We start from the raw sequence: 24518 nt of genomic DNA on the forward strand, positions 1-24518 counted from the left end.
GCGACATGGGATGCGGGACGCTGACCGCAATCGGATGTAAAAATTCATATTCAATTTGACAGTTCAATTTACACGAATGTGTTGAAATGAATACGATTGAAAAATAAATTCTTTTCATATGTGAATTACTTCCAGTGAATCGAAAATCGTAATAGGCACCTAATTCATATTTTATATTCCGTATTGAAGAAAATCTATAATTTTGAAATTTTATTTATTTATTTATTTATTCGTACAAATAAGTAATGAGCATCGAATGAATATAGTAATGGCAGGAGCAATTCTTAAAAACGCGAAAGAGTTTGTGTACCTTGGAAGCAGGATCACCTGGATGGGAGAACAAAAAGAGAAGTAGAGAAGAAGAAGAAGATTTTTAAGTCGAATAATATAAATCTAAAACTCCGCAAGCAACTTGGCAAGAAATATGCGTGGAGCATATTGATGTACGGTTGTGAGACATGGTGCTTTAACGAAAGAGATCAAAAAAAGACTAGAGGCCTTCGAGATATGGTGCTACAAAAAATATTAGGAATTTCCTGTAGAGACCATATAACTAATGACGAGGTTCTCAGCGGAATCGTAGAAGGGAGGTGCTTAATCAAAACCATCTCAGAGAGGCGAGCCCGATAGAACGGCCACATTATGCGCCATGCGGGTCTCCTGCATGACATCATAGAGGGAATGGCTGAGGGGACAAATTACAGAGGGCCCCCCGACGGGAATATTTGGAGCAAGTGTGCGAAGATTTAAACTGCGCCTCATACGTCGAGCTGAAGACGGCTGCAGAGAATAGAGATTAATAGAGGACGATTTGCAGGACTTTGCTGCGAACCAATCCCTAGGATTGAGACTGCAAAGAAGACATACATTACAAAAAATATATAAAGACGTATTCCAAACTCCAGAGGCTTTCGTTTTGGAGGACTTAATATGTTCCTAATTTATATTTAATGTAAATCCCTACTCGTATGTAGTTAAACTATTTTCACCATTGTTTAAATATCCGATTTTCATAAATCTTCAAATTTTATAAAACATAAAAAAAGTCGAAAATGTAAAAATTCAAAATAATGTTTTAAAGAGTTGGTAATATTACTGTGGCGATTGTCAATATTATTATTGTGTAAGGTTTATAGTATTTACTGGATTTCCCTGATGTAATCCCATCGTTATTAGGTTAAAACTTGTATTTACAAATACGTACTCGTGTCTCAGTACGTCAGCGTGGTCCTAGTACAGGGAAATTGTGTTTTGAGGAAATGCTCAAATAGCTTATTGAAAAATTTAAAGGCTACATTGAATATTATTCTAAATTAGGCTGTATTTTTACAAAAAGTAAGTATTTTTTTCGTTGCAATAAAGGTCAAAGGCGAAGAAAAATTTCACGGCAAAAAATATTTATTACGTTGGCAATGTTTAATTTATTTTATTTTGTTAGAGGATTCAACAAAAACATGCATTTGAAGATATTCGTACATATATGTACAATCCCATATTCATATATCTTCAATTAATTAATTATACAGAATATATATATAAATTTTATTACTATATAATTTTTATTGTTATATTAATAAGAAAATTTACTAAAATGTGAATATTAAAAATAAAAATACAAAAAAAATTATACCTGCACGCAATTTTAACCGATTAATTATTTTTGAGTACCTACAATAACAGTTGGCAAATAAGTTATTTATAAACATATACAAAATACAACATTGTTGGGTCATTAATCCTTTACAACATGTTTGTTACAAAAGAAAACGTTTTACTCAAACAGGGCCCCAATTACCATGTATCCCACACACAACACAAATTCAAAACAAATTAACCAATAAGATGGGGTGAGTTTACTTGAAGTTGTGCCGGATAATTTATATGGAACTGAACTGATAAGTTTGAAAATTATCGCGCCGCGCCGATTTATGACAGTTTCGAAAAGTTCAAAAACCTAAAATTTTAAGTCGACGTGTGTGGCAAGGTTAGGTTTTGTGACAGTGTCAAATTTTCTTCTCTGAACCGATCAGTTGTCATTTAGACGAGTGTGCAGTGAGGTCGGGTCTGGCGGGAATGGTCAGGAGGGGGCGCGCGAGTGATGACGTCAGAGACGCCGTCGCCGACGCCGACGGACTCGCCGTCGCTGAGCGCGCGCCCCCTGCTGCGGGCCCCCAAGCGCGTGGGGTTCGCCGACTCCATGCGCCCGGAGGGCCGCCTCGCGGAGCGCGGGGGCCGCGGGCCGCTGGCCCCCCCGCCCGCGCCTGTCTGCTCGCCAAACGAGTGAGTATCATTTTATTTTACCAATTTAAAATAGGGACAATATTACAACGGCATTTATATTTACATTAAAATTACTATTTAAAAAAAAAAATAGTGATTGTCCCTCTGTTAAATAAATAATGTATATATATTTGTACATAAATAAAGAAATATTTAAATTAAATATTGTAAATACTAGGTATGTATTCATAATAAATAAAATATTTGATTATGTCCAAATGCTTGCAGACTAGCTGGATTTCCTCCCTAGGGAGTTGTTCATATTAAAATTTATTTAATTAAACCAGCCAATGACAGGTCATAAGCCCTGTAAATGCCTAGACTTCCATATTCCCTTCTCAAAAATATTTTCCCTCTCGATTAGATATAGATTTTGATTATTATTACTTCTTTATGCAATAAACTTATAATATAAATAAAATAAATATATACACTTCATAAAATAAAAAAGAATAACACTAAAAATCTTTCACCAATTTTATGTGAACACCAATAATGACAAAACAAAAATTAAACACGTTAAATAAACCAAAATTTAATTTATAACACATATTGTAATTTATGCAATTGATTAACAATTAATTTTAAATAGTGGACTTTATTCAATTTAATAAAATTTCATTAAATTGTTAGTAAAACATTACAATGAAATAACTTTGTTTTTGTACGTACCTACAACTTTTTTTGTATGTTGCTGTTAAGCTGTGACAACAACTTTCACCACACCACATGGAGCAGCAAAAACACCAATCACCGAGGTGATTCTTTGTATGAATTCCTTCTGAATAATTTACAGGTGCTTAACATTGGTAATAAACCCACCTTTGTTACTAAAGCCCGCCAGGAGGGTTTAGATAATATAACAATATGTACAAATTCACTTAACGTTTTTATGTAAGACCACAGACTTATTCGCTTTGATATAGATTTAAAAGGCAACAGACTAGTAGAATCATAACAACACGTTTATTTACCGTAGCTGCTTCAAATTTAATTTACTTTGTCCCCATTTAGATAGTTTTAACACAAAATTTTGTGACTTCAAAAAAAATTTTTTTTAACACTGTAAAATAAAACATTTGTCAGTGTATAATAAGTTTACGTTCCTTTAATTATGTTCATGTTGTTATTATATTAATATTTAAATCGGTCAACTATATTACGAAAATCCCTCTCCTCCGCTCTATTTCTTTATCTCTTAACCTTCTTATGTGCTTTTTTTCTCTCTTGTATTATATATTATATCATTTTTTCTCTTAACTGTGTAACATTTTTTCTCATTATATTTGTGAAAAACTCCAACTGGATGTAGTTGCAAAATGTGTGGGTATGCATTGTTCAAGTATTGTCACAACTTCTACATCCTTTGTACCCAGAACCACTGCTCACTTCCCACCTCAGTATCCTTTGATCATCCGCCATATTAAGACCATGTCGTACATTGCGCGTTTATTTTGTTGAACGTGTGCTGTATCATAAACTTTGTTTTCACCAACCACCAGTGTTGAGCTCCAGATTAGTGCCTTTCCCCGTGTTCGTGCCGCTCGCAAGTGACCAGTCGCAGACCACAGTAATTACATCTAGGACGAATATAAGGTTACTGGCCTCCATTCCAAATCCATCTTATTTGTTGGGGTTGTGAACGATTGACATAGCATACCGCATTTCGAGGATACTCACTTATTTCATTAAAATTAAATACAGTATACTCCGCTAAATAATATCGTAGAAACTCTAGGGCTTTGCCCTCCGTTATTTCTCGCCCCGCATCCGCGTGAGAGTTCGTTTTCCCACCAGGATGTATGTAATATTTTTAATATTTTATATTCTTATACAACAACTGTTGTTTTTCTCAAACAAATAAAAACAAAAATAAAGTAATATAAAATATTGCAACCCTAAGTAAGCAACCTCAAGTCAAATACGGTTGCGATATGCAAAGCCACCCGATTGGTTGACCAATTAGAATCGGCGATGGAGATCTTAAACGCAGTGTTATCATTGCATCCCATGACAATTGCCCCCTGAAAACTACTAAGACAAATTGCGAGGTTCCCTGGTGGAACCGCAAACTAGAATGTCATAGGAGAACAGTTCAAGTGTATTTCAAAAAGGCTAAAAGAGACCGAAGATAGGATCAATAAAGTCATACATTTTAAATGCTTTCTCATCACATTTAGGGCTACTTATAGGATGTGATAGAACACCTCTGCTGCAAATCAAATGCAAAATATCTCGATCATCCGTTACAAGAAGGTAAAGTAATAAGTCTTACGCCTCAGGTACCAGTCCAGGGACAATTAAATTAAAGAAAAAACATTTTTGAGAAGGGGATATGGAAGTTTAGGCATTCAAACGGCTCATGAATTGTCGTTGGGTGGTTTGAGTGGCCATTTTACGCACTGTGTAACATTTACCATTCTGCCTGTATTTCCTCAACTCTTCTATCTGTTGACGAATTTAGATCTCAATGTCTCCGTAGGGAGTGAAATCCAGCCTGTCTCCAAATTGTCATTTGGTTTGACTGACAGTGTCTTAACAGTATCGTTGCCGAAGCCTATCGAGGTAATTGTATTAAATATTTTAAAAATAGAATAATTCTTATTAATATAATAAAAATGGCGTGGGACCCTTTCCTGGTGGTTTTTGCTTGTATTCCCCAAAAAATTAATTATGTAAACGAAGAACAAAGACGGCAAATATTTTGGGAAGATAAATAATTTTAGGCTTCGGATAAAATTACTGTTGATTTTACTCTGATAAGAAAAGCATGTTTAAAATTCAAAGAAACTGACCGTAATTAATTAAGAAACTTTTAATTGAATGATAAGTTGGAAAACTGTTATCTACGGGACCCTTTGGAAACGATTCTTTAAACACAATAATAAAGAAAGACTATCACTTCCTCTCACTTCTGTTCACTGTACTTCATAGTCCTAACGCACCTATTTACCACGTGAACATTTTCATAGCTTATCTGTCATGGTTTACTTCTTCGTTCTAATAATCAAAGCACCTTATTAATACCGATCCACAATTCTCCTTTCTTCTCTAACTCATGTAGTGTCCATGTGCCTCGACTGCGGAATCATCTTCCATTCACTATTAAAGATGTTTCTACAGTATCTCTGTTTAAATCACGTCTGATAAAGTATATCTTTTCTCTTCTTTAATCTACCTTCCTTTCTTCTTTCTTTCACTGTAATTGATATAAAAATACAGTTATTTCTATTTTTGTATATATTTAGCATTTATAGCACTCGCTTTTTCGCTATACATTTTTTCACATATTGTTATTCGTTTCTTACGAGATAGTTACGTATAAACAATTCCTCTAACATATGGTATAGGTTTGCATATTCGGCCGCATTCCAATGCGATGCCCTTCAGCCACCCACGCTTACCTCAGCCTCCCCGAGACCCCTAAATTTCTCATCCCTCGATTTTGTCCTTTATAAGGCGGATTTCTAGCCCCAGAAGTCAGAGTATTCCAGGTCATCCTCTAACCTTTCTGCTTACCTAACTTCTTGGTACTTTTTGGTAAGGACACCCACTCGGGGCTCTCCTAGCGAACTAGCATGCTTTCCTTTACTCTTTGGTACTAGGCTACGCCCTGGCTCTCATCCCGTACAGTCATATTATACTGTCAACCCTTGCTAACCTAGTTGCTTGCCTTATTTGGCTCATCCGGGTTCTTTGGTCAGACATGTAATTTGATTAATCGAGATCCTAGTAATTGATCCCGAGTACCTACTCAGTGAAGTACGAATGCTGGCTGTTCGGCCCTTTCGCTAACTTCTGAATACGGTGTGAGATATCATATTACTAGGAAGAGCTAGTTCGGTTGTCCGAGGCACACACGTGTTTTGGCCACCCGGAACCCGAGATCACCCCCTGTTGTTAACAACGATTCCACTGCCTCTCAATCTATAAAATCAGTGCTTGGCAACCCGTGTAACCAACAATATTGTATTAAGTTAATTTCCTAGTGCTTGTACTGTATGTAAAGTATGAGCTGAATCAATAAACATCTTTGAAATATAACCAGACGTGTTATACATTTCATTTTTTTTTTTTTAATACGCTTTGTAACTTAAATTACATAAATCAAACTATTATTTTATTGGTTCGTTGAAAGAAACTGCCATTTTGCAATAAGCCCGCCAATGTACAAACAAACATTTTTAAATAGTACAAAAAAAAGATACAATATTATTTTGATTGATACAATTGATTTCTGATTCGGCTGCATACTTAAAAAATCGATTATCGATTTTTATTATATTAAAAGTCAGCCGAAACCCTTACAAGCATCTATAGGTGCATAAGGCACTGCATTGTCAAATGAAATACAGTCTATCTCGGTAATCGGTTACAGGAAAACACGGCGACCAGTACGATAGTTAAGGTCATAGGTTTAATAAATTCCTAGGGTGTCCGATATGAAATTTTTGTTTATTAGGTGATTTCAACTACACTGAAATATTTTATTATTTTTAGACCGGCACCTGAAGTATAAGACTGGTCATAATACCTTCATGTAACAAAAATGATCAGGATACACCGCGACTGGTGTAGCAATGCAGTGCCCTATGCACCATTATGCGTGAAAAGGGGAATGATGATGAGTTGAACTTGGATAAAAAAAAAATTCAAGGCTTTTATGAATGATTTTTTTATTTTAAAAATAATTATTTGGTTACTTGGCACTTACTGTTTTGTGCCCCATCGGAAGAAACGCTGTCCAATTTTAAATATATTTCATAACTAGATTTTTTTTTACCTTCAAGCATGTTTCTACTATCCATTAATGTTTCGAGGATATTGTATTTAAGATTTCGGGGAAAATGTTATGACATTTCGACCATTTTGTGTCTTCCAATATCCCTAATTCAGGTATTTTGATTTGGCAATTTTCACAACCAATTCAATGAAGTAATCGAATAATTTGAAAACAGTTACGAAAATAAACACTGAATTTTCAATTTTCATTTACGTTCATGACGTTAAGTTCTCTTAATCTCAAATAAGAAAAAATAACCTAACCATTTAAATAAAAAATATATGTTTTCCACATATCTTATAAAAGCCAATCGATGGGGGTTATGTAGGAATTAAGTACATTGATTGAACTTAACCTAAAGAATCTTAGAAACTTGCATCAATTTCAGTAGGTATGGTAATAATATAATCTCGGCGAAAAAGGCAAGTGTGTTGTCTTTAAATCAGGAGTAAAACACCGCTTGCTTCTAATACTTGCCTTTGCTGTAGGAACCCATCGACAGTGCTATTTAGAGAGATTTCGTTTAATGTTCTGAGGATCCTTGGCATATGTGAAAAGAATCTGACGTTGGTTCTGAAATTTCCTACAGCAAAGACAGCATTTGTAAGAAAATTGAGATTTTTAAAAAAAGATTGGGATATGCAATGTGGCTTTATGAATATAAGAGGACGGATGGATCAAATATTAGCTCTGCGAAATATGACAAGAAAGATTTCTGACTCAAATCTAAAAGCTTTTCTGCGCATTTGTTGATCTGCAAAACGCGTAGAGTTGACAGAGAAAAGTTGTGGAAGGTTTTATCGGATTACGGAATGAATGGTAACCTGATACAGGCTATTGCGTCACTGTATAAGGACAGCACAGCATGTGTGAGGGTAAATGGGTCATTCACTTCGTGGTTGGTCATTCTTAAAGCAGCCAAACAAGGATGTGTATGGTTGTTCAATGTTTACATCGATAACTGGATGAAAAAACTGAAAGATTTAAAAACGGGAGCAAAAATGTATGATTTAACTGTCAATTAAATTTTGCATGCTAATGATGCCGTGCTCCTTGCTATCAATAAAGAAGAGTTGCAATGATTCTTCGTAACAAAAGTCTACGATCTATGCAAGAAAAGCGATTTGCTAATAAATGTTGATAAATCGGTAGTAGGTTTTTGAAGGAGATAAAAGTATGACCTGAATTTGAGATCAGTGTGAACGTAGATACTCTGAATCAGATAGAAGAATTTGTGTATCTGGAAAGTATGTTTACTAGAGTGGAAAGACTGAAAAAGAAAGACATTGAATAAAGGGTGAGTGCCAGGTACAGGGTGAACGGTGCATTTAAATCTACCCTGGCAAACAAATGTTTCGCAAAACTAGCTCTATCATCAGTTGACATGAAAACATGTCATAGTAAAAATAAAATAATGTTTTTATTACGTAAGTGGTTAGTAGACAGAACATTCCTATATTGATTTATTATTTATGTAAAACATTTTTTTTATATCTCATTGAATACATTTTTGTCATTTTCTTAGGTTAACCCTTTCTTTTATTTCTTTCTTATTTTATTTACATTTTTTAGATCTTAATTTTAATAGGTACTTTTAATTTTCTTATTATTATTTTTTTTCTTCTGTAGATATGAATTGAAATTTCCATTCACTTTGTTTTATTTTTCATCTTGTTTTGATTACATTTATGAGCACACACTATTAAATAAATAAAGTAAATTGCTATTCTTTAATTTTAATTGTATTATTTTACTCTATTTTCTTACTTTGAAAAATAAAATATTTCTTTAAACTATTTTTTATGTTTATTATTTTATATGTATATAGTATTATGTCTGTACTTTTTTTATTTGATTATTAATTAAAACAAATGTCTGAGCACCCGTTGACATTTCCTTTCTCTTCCTTAATCTCTCCTCCTTTTCTTTTTCCTCTTTCCGAAAAAAGAATAAAGAGGAAAGGAGGAGAGATTAAGAACTATTATTGAATAGTTTATCGGGACAAAACATATTTTAATACTTTGTTTTCTTAATAAAGTATCAATATTGTAATAATGTGTATATTTTATTGAATAAAGACTCTATGAAAAAATTCACAATAACTTTTAGAGAATCTTCGCCGCACAATTAAACTCTCTAATTTTTACCGTGTGTAAAAAAATATATTACATCTAAGAAAACATTATCCAATTTTCCGTGGCACTGATCTTCCTTATTTAAATTTAATCATCTTTCATAAGGCCCCCAGCGTCGGCGGGCTCGGACGGTTTCTAGTCTCTAACATTGTGCCTTTACCTACACAGGTTTATTGTAAACCAAATGTCGCGTGTTTTGGCATCAGTCAATCTACTCGAGAAGTTAAAAGGTGGGTATTACTTATTATTGCCTCGGACGCCCATAAATATCTCATTTTCCTTACAAGACTGCTTCGGCCCGTAAGAAACGTAATACTTACAGCTAAAGGAAAACGCCTTTTATCTTTCAAAGGGAAGCGGACAAAAGGTTTCTCTCGTGAGAATTGAACGTTACACAGGTACTTTGTCCTTTAACAAATTGTAACTTTTCAAATATTACTCTCAAAGTTAAACGTGTATAAGTGTATATACATAGTAACCTGTGGACAACACTATTATATTTCAGAAATTAAAAAAAAAAAATGTTTATTTTTTTTTTTATTTATTCAAAATTACAAAATTAAATATTTATGAACTTATTAAGGCTTTTTAGGCTATGCCCTTCTCAAGCCACAGTAAAAATATATAGTTAATTGAAAAAGATCAAATTATAATGACATAGAATAACAATCTAGAAAAAAAAGGTTAATGTAATAAATAATCAAATTCCAAAGAATACAATGCAAAAAAGATAATCAGAAATAATTTTTAAAATATAAATTATACAAATTAAGAATCACACATAATCAAATATACAAAATAGTGGTATCATTAAAATCAACAAAATAATAGTAAAATATTAAAAAAAAAACAAAATAAGAGTATCATTTAAATCAACAGAAAAATAATATATATATATATAAAAGCATAATTGAAATGATAATTGAGATATGTTTTCTAGAAACTCACTCAATACTATAGTAAGAAATATAAGAAATAGGAGCAATAAATCATGTGCCAAATAATAGTACGTACTAAATCAAATTATATAAAAATACGTAATGAAAAAAACATAAAAATTATCAATAAATATTCTCAATACACATTATTTACATTAAAAGCGTTAATTGTGTTTGGTAATACTATCTAACGAAGTTTTTATTTATACCGGTTTTAGGCCTAGAATAGAATCAGAAAAGCAAAGATAAAAGTAGGCTGAATGCTGTAGAAATACGATCTCTCAGGCAAATGTCTGGCAAAGCTGCGTACGAAAGGTGCACAAATATAGAGATTCATACATTATGTAAGGCCGAGATACGCATTATCGACAACATCAAGAAAGGAGTTGGCGTTGGTTTGGGCATGTACATCGAATGGACAGTGAAAGATCGGCCAAAAATATTTGCGATGCGAATGTTATCGGATATAAAAATCGAGAAAGAATCCAGCAAATATTTGAAGATGGCCATGTTAAAATTCGGAATATTTAATAAAAATTTATTTTTTTATATTTAACTTTTTGTACATAAAGTTATTTATACATTGGCGGGCTTACTGCCAAATGGCAACTTCTTCCAACCAACCAATAAAATAAAAGTTTTATTTTTATAATTCAAGTTACAGAACATATTCACTAGAAAAAAAAGATTAAAAAGCTAAAAATATATTAAAATTGAAATAAACGTAATAAATTACCTTAAATCAAAACTATTACTCAATGGGAAAAAGGAAAAAAGAGGAAAGAGGAAAGAGGAAAGGAGGAAAGGAGGAAAGATTAAGGAAGAGAAAGGAGATGTTTCTTCATAATAATCGGCGCGCGTGCATGAGAAGATGTATGAAAGTAGAGAAAACAAGATCTGTATGCAATTATATTGTGATATGGCGTTTTATCCTCTCTGCCTACCCTTACGGGGAAACGGCGTGATGGTTTATTTGTTTATGAAGTTTAAACATATTTTTAAGAAGTTTCCTTTTTCCTTTCTTACAATATTTTATAATATAAATAGTAACGCGAGTGATTCTAAATTAGTATAATTCCCGATGATGTTAAAGTAACCTTGAAACCTGTCGACGGATAACCAAAGAATACATTTTTTTACAAATGTATCAACGAATTGTTTAAAATGCCACATCATACCACATCATAGACAGTGTATACTTGTAATGCAGTATTAAATAGACTAAAAAAAATATAAAAAAACTGTTTTCTAGATGCAATTTTTTTCTATTTGCATTTGAGGATACAACCTGTTGAGTTATATGTAAATTTAACGATAATTTTGGAAAGGTATTGTAAAGAGAGTTTTTGAATGACCTAAGCATGACCCATATATTAGACGTGGTTAAAAAAAATGAAAAAAATATTTTAAAACAGTTATTTTCCAGAAATAATTAGTGTTAATGTAACGAAAAACTAGTCAGGATAATATTAACAATGTTTAAGTATGTCCAAATGCTTGCAGACTGGCTGGGTTTTCTCCTTAGGGAGTTATTATCCATATTTCCTAGACTTTCATATTCCCTTCTCAAAATTGTTTTCCTTCTCTATTACAAAAAAAATAGAGATAATAATCTGATTCACGAAACTGTTTTCTGAGCCACGGTCATAATCAAATAGCCTGGAGGGCGATAGTGTCAGAACTTCTAAAATCTTCATCCCTTGTTTATGACCATGACGACTACCCCCCCTCCAGGACGGCGGTTTGCTTATGACCATGAATCCTCAAGCCTCTTTTAAATAACCGAAACGCCCATCTCTACCATAAATTATTAAATATTTTTGCTTGGTTTTAATTTATATTGAATTATATTCGTATCCTTATTAAACTGCATGTTTATTATTTGAATATTCATGTGTTGACAATCAGTTAATAAGCAGTTTTAATTGTTTTTGTTTCCATTAAAAAAACTTCTTATTTTACACTATGTTGCTTATGTATTAATAACGAAACAATTAATTAGAGTGGATACACATTATATGTAGAAGTAACAAGAGACAGTTAGGGATAATGGAGAAGTTTGAAACTGGCTCCTTTACCGTTCACAATTCCCTGACCACTGAAGTACCTTATGGAAGATCCTTTTTCTTTTTTAATTATGGTAGAGGGCAAGACATAGATAACTACTTTTGTTTTATGTAATGTACTGGTACATTCTCTAACTTCTTTATAGCTCCAGATGAATATGAGACAATAACCTGGTATCTATAAATAATATTTTTCTAAAATATGTTTGATTATTCTAAATGTATTGCAACAGAAAAAGAAAATCATTTTTAAGGATGGAATATGAAAATCAAGGCACTAACTGGGCTTATAACCTGTCAATAGCTGGTTTAAAAAATAAAAAAAAAGTTTTTTCCACATAATAAACAAAGATAAATAATAAATAAAGGTGACCTCACTGGGGTTACCCGTGCCAAGGACACTAAACAATATACTTATATTAATATTTTTACATGTGAGAATATACAAAGAAGACTTAATATACAGAGATAATTAACAAAATGTTCAGACAGTTTTATACACTCGGAATGTATTTGTGTTTATGTTTCATTTATGTATACCTATATTATTTATATTAAAAACGCACAATAAAAGAACAAAAACATGATTTAAAAAATACATTTTTGGAGCAGTTTAAGTGCCCACTTTACATACTGTGTAACATTCACCATTCTACCTATGTTTTAACACCCAACTTTCCTCAATTCAAAGAGCTGAAACCTTTATCAATGTAGGTGAGATTCTTCTGGCTAAATTATTTCACCTAGGGGAAGCCCATGCAAAGCGGATGGGTTTGGGGAAATATTAAATTAAACACATAAAACTTGCATATTATTAAAACTATTTATTATGTAATCTTAACGAGAGTGTTATTTAATGAGAGTGTTGTTTCAACTAAAGATGTTTTTAAAAAAAAGTCAAGTCTTGAAATTATTACCTTTGCCCGGGTACCCGGAATTACCTAAAGTAAAAGACCATACTATTTCAATCAGTATTACTGTATTATCATTTTCTGTTTGTCTCTTTATTTCTTAAAAAAATCTTTTTTTTTCTAATGTTGAATCGAATTTATATAAATAGGTGCGAAGGTTTTCACGGACACTGTTCGCAATATTATGTTTCTTTTTTGGGTGATACCGTGTGTGTTGGATTTGTTCCGACGTATTGGCTGCCGAAATATCGGAACAAATCCAACACACACGGTATCATCCACAAAAGAAACATATTAAAATCATATAACTTCAATTAACTATTATAAATAACTGCAGTGTGAGGCATTCTCCAAGCACAAGAGCTAGTCTCTTTTTTGGACAGTTACTGTTTTAATGATTAACTTAATATGTAAAAGTAGATTGACCGAAACCCGGTCACTGGTAAAAATTTATAAATCAAAGTGGAATAAAACTATATATGAATATTTATTAATATGATTTATGTTAAGGGACTCAATGTATATTTGAATTAGACTTTTTTAAAGTTGCAAAATTTTTAGACAGAAGAAACAAATCATTTTTTATTTTAATTACTGTTATCATAGATACAAATTCAATAATTTTTAATCTGGTAAAATTAATATATATATATATTTATATATAATGCAGACCCAATTTTACTTATAACACGTAAAAAAATTATTTATTGTCATGCAACAATAAGAAAAAAAGGAACATAAATTTAAATAAAATAGAATAAATGATTTTAAAAAATTAAAACATTTTTTTTTTTTAAATTATTAAATCTAAATAACTTATAATTTAAGAAATCAGACACTGATTTGAGTCTACTAAACACTTTATTTTATTTTTACAAATATAAAACCAAAAATTTCCTGACAATTGTTTCGCCTTGTTAGGGCATTTTCCAACGAATGTGAAGATTGTCCTTATATTTATTTGTTTATACTTTTACATTGTTTGTATTATATAATACTCACATATAAAGTTATATAATACTCACAATACATACATGTATGCCAATAAATACTTACTTTGTTCTAAATTTCTCCAAAATTTAAATATAAATACCTAAATTTCCCTATAAACATAATTTCTTAAATAAACACCAAATCAATCAATAAATCAAAAGAAAATTAAAAATATAATGAATTGAAAATATGAAAAAACCATAAGGGAATATGTACAATATAAAGTCATATTATTTTAACCTATCAAAAGTTAATTGATATAATATGTAACTGAACTGGGTTGTGGTTCCGTGGTAGTATTGTGGACTCACGGGCCAAAGATCCGAGGTTCAAATCTCACTCTACCACAACTCGATTTTCATTTTTCCAGCACAAGTTATTTACGACTTTAAGGAAATGGTCCGAAAATTTAATTATCTGAGTAAATAATAAAAACTCGGAGAGAAGAAGAAAAACTTATTTTCTGTATATAGTTAATACTATATCTAGCCTTTTTCGATATTTTTTATAAAATTATATCGAAGGATAAGTATACGCGCTTTTTAATAAACAACAACGAACAAACACCGCTTTTTCACACTTTCAGTGATTTGATTTAAAAAGTTAACTACAAGGCTTTGCGCAAATAAATTGACAAACATTCGTCGATATTACTTATTGACTTCAATTTTGCGAAATTATTATTCTCTCTTCACGAGGGCTTTGAAATGGGAACTTTATTTGATGTACTTGAGTAACTGGTAATGATATTAAAATCTGGAACGGGTACTTGTTAAGGATTCAAAACAAGATTTTTCCATCAGGCGCAGGCGGGACAAAACTTTTTAGATCTTCGATAAGAAATGCAAAGGTTTCAAAAGTCTTTACCTTCGCTTTAACTTCTATAAAGTTATGCCGTCTAGGGGGACATATTGTTAAACGAAACTGGTTGACATTTTTCCATTTAGTATTTTTATCGCTTTTTAAATGATGTGACGATAAACAAAATATTTGCATTCAATTTATAATCATCATTCCCTTTCCGCACCTAATAGGTTATAGGGCACTACATTAGTATACAAATCACATCAAATCTTAATAATTTTTGTAAGAAAAAGATAAGATAATCAATTTGTAATACTCGTACAAGTCATTATTTCATCTTGTGTACGAAAAAATAGTTATTAAAGTAAAATAATTTATTTATTTATTATAGTTAAGCCATTTACAATACCCGCACGAAGAAAAATGCGTACATGAAATTAAACAAACAGATCAAAAATACACGTAGAAAAGATAAGAACAATAAAATAATGATACTAAGTGATGCCACGAATAGTGATTTTGCCGAATACCGAATATTCGGCTACGCTCTCATTGCGATGCGGGGGGGGGGGGGGGGTGACGGAGCGGGCGTATTTGTTTCATTTGCGAGTAGATCGTGTCGCGACACGCGGTGTTTGTTCATTATTACATCACATTGTGGTCTTAATAGTCCTAATTAGTAATAATTATTAGTAATTCAATGAAAAATCCCCAATTTGGGGAAGATAATAAACTGGCTGTGTGTTTACTGTGTAACAAGATCTCGAGAGTAATTATTAATGAGAAAAAGCGCAATCCTTTGCTATCAATAAATGCTAAAAAAATAAATCATTCATCACAACTTACACTGAAAGATTTTAAATATTCAACTTATAATTTGTGATTAAAATCCAACAAATATTTTTTCTCTGAGGAAGTTCAGTGTTTTTAAATATATTTTTATTTGTTAATAGACTATCAAACTAAGCCGAAATAATAATTAATAATAACCATCTATTGTATTATCAGCGCTATGTTTTTTTTAAAGTTTTGTGATTTTGAATTTACTCCGTGACGTTAAAAATTCTCTACGGTGAGGTTTCCTGATTGGTAGGTTGGCTTCCCGGTAACCGGAAATGTATCACAAATCACAACACTCTGTGATTGGTTGATTTCGGAGAACTAGTGAAGTCTTTCAAAGTAGTACATATTTAACAAAATCGTTTTTATTGATTTTTTAACAACACATTTTCGAGGAACTTTGCTGTACAATCAAATGCTCTATTTTTTACCGCGCTTAAGAAAACATGTTTTATATCCAATTTCTCGTTGTACTGAACTTCCTCATTCATCTGGGTGTATTATTCCTAACTTCCTTCTATATAATTTTTTTCCTACCTGCTGATATGTCTCGAAAAAAGAGGCTTATCGGGTTATTCTTTTAAAAATGTATATTAAAAAGAAGTTTAGGAAATGTAGATGTTTAAACATAAACTTAATGGAAAATGTTGCGCAGTGAGTAAAGAAGCCACTTAAACCAGCTAATGACGGCTCATAAGACCTGTAAATGCCTCGACTTCCATACTCCCTTTTGAAATGTTTTTCTTCTCTCTTGCAATATATTTTCAATATCTCAGTGTATCAGGCAAAAAAATAATCAAATTAATGAAACTATATTTTATTACTGATCAGAAAAAACGAAAATAAAAAATACAAATAGATAAATAACGCCTTTTCACATATGATAATTAAAACAGATATTTTAAAAATATTTTGCTTTTCGTAAAAATATGTTCACGTGGAAGTATTTCTGAGCCCAAATGCTTTGAGAAATCATTCGTGAAATGATGTTTGATTCCGAGAAATGCTCTTCCAATTGATAAAATGGAATTTGAAGTTTATTGCAGTACCTTTGATGTTAAATCAATACCTGTGATTGATCATCCTTAAAAGATATATGCAAAGCATCAATACATTTAGTTGTTTCGGACGGAGTAAACATTTTGATATATGGCCATACTGCCGTATGATTTGATCATCAAAGGGTCAAAGAAAATCAAATTGAATGAACATTAAAATTGTATATATAAACTCAATACTGCTCAGATAAACCTCAATGTACCTCGCCGTAAATTGCGTACCAATCTTGTCTTGGCTGTGGGAAATTATAAAACTAACATCGGATTCTTTTCCCCTCTGCCAAGGATCCTCAGAATAGTGAACGAAATCTCATTAAACGGTGCTGTCGATGTGTTCCTACAGCAGGGGCAGGCATTCAAGAAGCAAGCGGTGTAGTCTCTCCTGACTCGCGATGACACAATTGCCATGTCCGCCTAGATTATGCCATATTTATACCCTTTGTTAATTATACCTTTTGTAAATTTAAATAGATTTTAAGACTGTTTAGATTAAGTATTACTCATTGATGCTAATATTTTAGGGCTAACTTAAGTCTGTTGATTGGCTTTAAAAAAATAATAAATATATATATACTGGAGAGGCAATGAAATATTTCAAATTAAATTCTTAGAAAAAAAATTAAAGAAATAAATTAAGCGTTGGAGCCTATAATAACTACCGGACCCGACAGACGTTGTCCTGCCAGAACGTTGGCTTGCCTGCTATTAGCTTTAAAAAATACTTTTCATTGATAAGTAGGTACCCAGGTACTTGTTTATTATTGAATTCCTAAACTAAAAATTTATATATTATGTTAATAAAATTTGTATAAAACCACTCACCAACCATCTCTGTTGTAATATGTTAATATAAACAGCTCTCCAGGGAGTTGAATCCAGTCCTTGTCTACAAAAATTTGGACAAACTCAAAATATTGTTGATAAATTACCTGGTCCATGAAGAAGTATAGAAATTGAAAAAATAACATTTTCAGGCGTTGCCGGTGAAATAATTCAATTAGATGAATCTCACCTACATAAATAAAGATTTCAGCTCTTTAACTTCACAAACATCAACAGATGAAAGAATTGAAGGAATATAGATGTTCAAATATAGGCAGAATGGTGAATGTAACACAGTGTGTAAAGTGGCCACTTAAACCAGCCATTGACAGGTCATAAGTTCTGTAGATGCCTAGACTTCCATATTACCTTTTCTTAAATCTTCTTCATCTCTGTTGCAATATGTTAAGTAACTTAATGTTCTTAAAATAAATATTAAAAAAATCTTTGATTATTGAGTACATGAAAATAACATTTTTATATGTATAAAATGTATGTATTTATTTGATATGTAATATATTTTCTTTACTTACTTTGTATACTATGTGGAAATCTGTTATTAGTTCTGAGTTTATACACTATATCTGTTTGATTACTAAAAATATGTATGTAGAACTGTTGATTTCTCCAATAAAAATTAAATTAAATAAAATACTTCTAACTTTTTTTAAGAGATTCGATTGAATATTTGAATATTTACGAACACGCGCAGCGCAAAGATCTACATTTCGCTGAAAACCGCACGTAAATCGGTTTAGCCGTTTAGGAGTTCAGTGACATCACAGAAGAATATTATATAAAGATACTCACACCACAAGAGCAAAGTACAAAAACAATTAAAAGCCCTCAACTTCCATGTGTTTTTGTTGGTGTTTTTGTATAAAACTTTATATATTTATTATTTTGTTAGATTTGCTTTACGTAGGTACTTTTGATTAACTAAAAATTTGAAAATCGAAAGGTTATACTTTACAACTAATTGAAAAATTGTAAATAATGACGAGGGTACCGGATTTTCTCCAGATGTCTCAGGTGGAATTTATCACAATAGTAATTGGGTCATTTTGGTAAAAATGATTGCATCGATCATGGAATTCTGACAAAAAATGGTGGGTACGTTCCCCGACGACAGGTTTCCCCATCGAGGAGTTTTTGCTGGTATAAGTAATGATATATTGACTTCGAAGAGTGTTGAAAGAAACTTTATTCCGGCGTATCCAGTTTTTTATTTTTGCCTCAGTTAGGGAGGAATGGTCCACGTACCTACTATCTACACCTACAGTAATTGCCGTAAACGTGGGTTTTGTTCTATGAAACCAAAAATATATTTATTATATTTTTAAAAGATACAGTTGTAAAATAACGCCCCACACCAAAATGAATGTATTGACAATGCGTTATAATATTTATTTGAAATGAATTATTTTAACATTCATTTATTAATTCATAAAATGCATCATTCACCATTTTGCATGCATTTGAATATCTTTTTTTTTCAGTTATTCATCATATGTTTGTTTGTGAAGTTAAAGAGCTGAAACCTTTACTGATGCGGGTGAGATTTATTAGGCAACGTTTGAAAATATTTTACAATTTTATAGTTCTTCTTGGACCAGGTTTGTTACACAGTGTGTAAAGTGGCCACTTAAACCAGCCAATGACAGGTGATATGCGTCTTGTGTATATAAGTCCTGTGATGCCTTGACTTCTATATTCCCTTCTTTAAAATGCTCTTCATCTCTGTTATAATATTTTAATATTAAATTAATAATTCAACTCCCTAGAGGGTTGAATCCAGTTTTTGTCGACAAAAATTTGGACAAACTAAAAATATTGTTAAATATTTTAAATTATAATAATGTTCAAGAATCGGTTTTTCGTACAAAAGATATTGGACGGATATTCTTAGACCTTTTTGACGATGTTTACTTAATTTCCTTTTAATAAACTATTACTTGATAGTGTATTCCAGAAAAATAATCATTAAGAATAACAATGCGGTGCCCTCCAACATACCCGCCAGAACATTTGTTCCAATACATGAAGATGCTGGATATGAGACAACTGTACCTAAAAGAAGCACTTCTGGTCGAACAATAAGGAGAGATCTCAGCAAAATGTTCGTGCTAGGTTTTCCTGGAGCACGAAATATGTCATACCCAAAACCCGAACGACTTTTGCTCAGAGACATCTATCCTTTATCGCACTGACAGTGTTCAATATTTTGGAAGAGCGTATTAAGCTCTTAAGGACAAAAACCATTTTCAAGAGAGGAGTTAAAGACTGGATTTTACTTAGTGGGAGGGATTTGATAGGGAAACTCCTTGATAATTTTCCGAATGTTTGAGTTCGCTGTTTACCATATTGATGTGCCGTAATATATTTGTTTTTTTTTATTATTATAAATGTTGTGTTGTTGACTTTAGAAGAAAAAGATATTTCCATAGGTTCAACACTAAATAAAGATATGCTTTTGTGCTCACTACTAGACATTAAAAAAATAATAATTGTTTTGCCTCAAACTGCAAGAAACTGTAGCTCTTAAAATTGAGGCTTTACCAACATTTTTTTAAAAAGATTTTGTCAAGCACAGCCTGTTTAAAAATATCTACTATAGAGTAGATGCATACTTGCAGGACAAGACAGCTTGGCATTCGATTCGCGATTAGTGATTTTGATTTCCTGATTTTGTTTTTTTTTATTTAAATTCGTTTGAAAGGTTTAATTTACTAATTATTGATTTAAATTTTATTGTTATAATTTATTTATTGACGATTTTAAGAGATTCGATGAATCCTATATAAAGAAAAATAATAACAATAATAACGATCATATAAAATATTTATTATGATATACTCATGTGTCAATGAATTTCTCGTCCCAATTCAACACAGTACTTTTAGTCCTATGGAGTTTAGACTTATGTCTTTAATAATGTGTAATAAACTGTCTTTAAGTAAATAAATAAATTAATAAAAGTGTTTAGGGATAACAAAGATTTAAATTTTCTTTTTTATGTAAAATAATATTGCATTTACATACGTATTTAAAAAAAATAATGTTTCTATAACCTAATAAAGAGTATTAAAGGTCTGAAAGGTCCCGAAAATATAAAAAAATGTTTATTTTTTTAAGTATGCCACGTGGGTGAAAGTGTTCGACGCAACGGCATCGACCGTTATTGAAGGCCAGTAAAAACAAACAATAAATAGTTAGTATACACCTCACACAATATTTTGAATTAAACTAAAAATCAAAACGCCTGAATTTTCATTTTGTATCTGTCATGTAAAAGCCATACGGGCGTTTATAATAAATAAATAAAACTAAATCAATTATTTTTAAATCCATCCAATCAAATTTGATGTAGTTAAGTCCATCAGAGATTTGGGCGCTGTTTTGGACTATAAACTGACATACAACGAGCATAGGGATAATACAGTATATAAATCACTGAAATATAATATCCTTTGATTTTGCCAATGTCTGTACAATCAAAACTCTTTATTGCTCAACTGTTTGCCCTCTTCTAGAATATGCCTCCGTGGTCTGGTCTGCATTCTATTTTTTGCATAAATTTGTTGCAAAAATCACACTGAATCAGTCAAAAATAGCGTGGAAGCTTGGACTAAAGATAAGTAATTATTCTTATGCTGATATAGTCAATGTTAAATATTTCTAGTCTACAAAAACGTAGAACTAATATTGATTCCATATATATGTTCGGCTTACTAAATAGTATAATCGATGTTCCATCATTGCTAGGACAAGTAAAATTTCATTTTTCGACTCGTAGGTTGAGAAAAAATGAAGTACTGTTCATCGATCAGCATAGAATAAACTATGACCTTAATTCTCTAATGACCCTTCTTTGTCGTTTTGTCAACACAAGATCTGGACTTTTTTGGTTTGAGTTTACAACGGTTTAAACGAGCACTTTATAAATAGTCTAGCTCTTGTCTTGATGTCCCTTATGTTTGACGATGCTTCTTTTCTTTTAAAAAAAATGTTTATAACTATTCTTTTATTGTAATATTAAAATGGTTTAAATGGACAATGTCCGTTGATAAATAAATCCTGTTTATATAAAGTTTAAACTCTAAACCGTGGTGTTGATATAATACTCGATACCTTGTATCAAAATAACTTTAAATGTTTTAGGGTATCATTTCAAACGCGATATTTTTCGCTAAAAATGTGAAGTTAGTAAATAATTATTTTTGTAGTTTTCGCATTTCAGAAGGAAAATATACAGAATCAAATCAATTGAGCTCTGTGCATGTTGTTTGTATTCTGTACAAAATGGCGCTGTGCCGCGCTGTACTAATAAACCTGATTTTCACTTTGATGGTGCGGTTCACGAAAGATTTCTAATATAAAGGACCGGAGCTGGCTTCTTTGTGTGGCATAATGGCCAGCAGATGAGAAATTCCTGGAAACAGATGTCCACGAAAGGTGGAAACAGTTTACCGTGTAAGTACACGTGCAAGGTATAACTTCTCACGTGAACGAGTATGTATATTGTATCTATGTACACTACGCGATGCTTTCCTGAATGTGTATAAAACGCTTTGAACGAAGCACAAAAAAATATGAACACACAACTTAAAATTCACCTTCAAACCCCCGCAACTGATGGTGCATATGACACTGCGTTGGTAAAGTAAATGCGTCAATCTTAATAATATGTTACAGAAAATCGCGGTTATCAATAATGATGAAATAGCATTGGGGTTATCTGGGTTATTGGGGACTCTGAGACAGCTGAGTATAGAGGAAAATTAAAAACCAAATTTGTTGCAAAAGCAAGAAAAAACATTTTGGGAAGGGAATATGGAAGTCTAGGCATTTACAGGGCTGGTTTAAGTGGCCACTTAACACACTGTGTAACATTTACTATTTTGCCTATGTTTAAACATCCACGTTTCCTCAACTCATCCATATATTGATTTTTGTGAAGTAAAAGTTTTTAACAACTCTCAAGGGAGGAAATCCAGCCTGTCTGCAAATATTTGGAAATACTTAAAACATTGCTGAAAGTTACATAAAAAAATCATAAACTGATTAAACAAAAATAGAACATAAAACAATTATGTACATACAAAGACTATTTATTCATTTATTTTTATTGGGTTAACAAACATTATGTACACAAATATTGACAATTTCTTTGTATATTAGTGTAGGACACTCATGCACACACCAAAAAAATTGTTTACACGCATTACAATAATTTAAATTATGTTAAATATAACAAATGTAAATGATAAAACACGATAAATATGTATTTAATAATTAAATGAAATATCAGCTTCTCTCAATATTTCTATGATTTTTGACCTAAATTGTCAAAAACATATCAGCTTTGGTAAATCTATTATCATATTCTAGGTATTATAGATTGTTTCAAATAGTTTGTTGACGCGTTATCTGTGTAAAAGAGAAGATTTCGTCTTGTCGGTCTAGATGGCACAAGGAATGGAAGTCTTTCAAGAAGATCAGGGGAATCAATTTTATTATTTGTATAAAAATAACTGGTCTAATATTATTCATCGATTTTTAAGAGAGTTTATTCCATGGTATTGCATACTTTCAGCGTAGTTAGATTAACCGGTAGTCGACCTGTTTGAAGAATTTTTGTTGGACCCCTTCTAGTCTATTAATACTAACATAATAGTAAGGTGACCAAATAAGAGAACAGTATTTTTGCTGGGGACGAAAAATTGTTTTATAAAGTTTTTCATATCATTCTGTAAAATATTAGATACTTAGTACTTTTTTATTTTATAGTAATTGAATAAAATAAAATAAAAAATATCAAGAAAACATAAAAAATATTTCTTATTACTATAGGGCAACAAAATATACCATAGAAAAGAGTTAATTTCTTTAGTTTGAATCCAGGATAGTGCGTGTTTTTTAAAAGAAGGAAAAATTTTAAAGTTCATGGAGTCATAGCGAATTCACAAAAAATACTGTTTATTTTATACCAAGATGTAATGGAATTATTAAAGGACGAAGTAAATAATAAAATGATATTTTCTGATGCCATTTTTGCCAGAAAAAATTCGCAGGAGCGACACGTTCACGTCAAACTAATCGCTGTTGTCATAAGATCACACGTGACAATGTCTCGGAACAATGAACTATCCTAAAAATGGCTGTATACACGTGGACAAAGATCGTGCCCTGCAATAGAACAATATTGCATTGTCTACGTGTAAACGGCCTTTATATATATATATATATATATATAGTTGGATAATTTATACAGCGCCATTTTTGTGAAAATTACCTCAAAGGCGCTGTACAATTAATAAATATCCCAGTACGTCTTGCAGCTACAGAGCGCATCTACGATTGGGATTCATATACATCACTGTTTATTCATTTGCCCGGATATGTACATATTATAAATATAAGCTCATATCGTGAATCTGTTTTTGAATTCCTAATTTTCGTCAGTAGGTATAAAGATACGTTAGTAAGTAGGTATACCGTTCGTCTGAAAGCACATTGGGCCGAATTAATGTTTAAATTATATACCGAATTAAATGCTGAATAATTAATTCTCTGAAATGTTCTCAACCTCAGTTGTTCCACACGCTGTGTAACATTCACAATTCTGCATATAATTATGTTTTAACATCCGTATTTCGTCGATTTGTTCATCTGTTGATTTTTGTGAAGTCAAAGAGTTAAAATCTTTATTGATGCGGGTGAGAGTTATCAGAATGAACTACTTTGCCTTGATACTAGTAAAGGCAAGAAAATTTTGTTAATTTTTTTATGCTTATTCTTGAACCAGTTGTTTTAATCAAAAATATTTTTAGTTTGTCAATATTCTCGTAAACAAGGTCTGGGTTTCGCCCCCCGTATATTGTTGAT

General features: G+C 31.7%; 1 protein-coding gene across 1 annotated transcript in view; it reads left to right on the forward strand.

Annotated features, from left to right (window-relative positions):
• Positions 1 to 1926: 1926 nt before the first annotated feature.
• LOC148277765 (uncharacterized) overlaps positions 1927 to 24518 on the forward strand; it is a gene marked incomplete at its 3' end in the record, with an annotated part of 184750 nt that continues 162158 nt past the window's right edge. The window contains exon 1 of the mRNA XM_088232437.1: positions 1927 to 2280. Within this exon, the coding sequence (XP_088088563.1) occupies positions 2099 to 2280 (182 nt within the window). The remainder of the gene's footprint in view (positions 2281 to 24518) is intronic.

This window comes from Micrasema longulum, unplaced genomic scaffold (genome assembly GCF_059751315.1).
Source record: "Micrasema longulum isolate JH-2025_06_02 unplaced genomic scaffold, ASM5975131v1 h1tg000984l, whole genome shotgun sequence".
NCBI lineage: Eukaryota > Metazoa > Arthropoda > Insecta > Trichoptera > Brachycentridae > Micrasema > Micrasema longulum.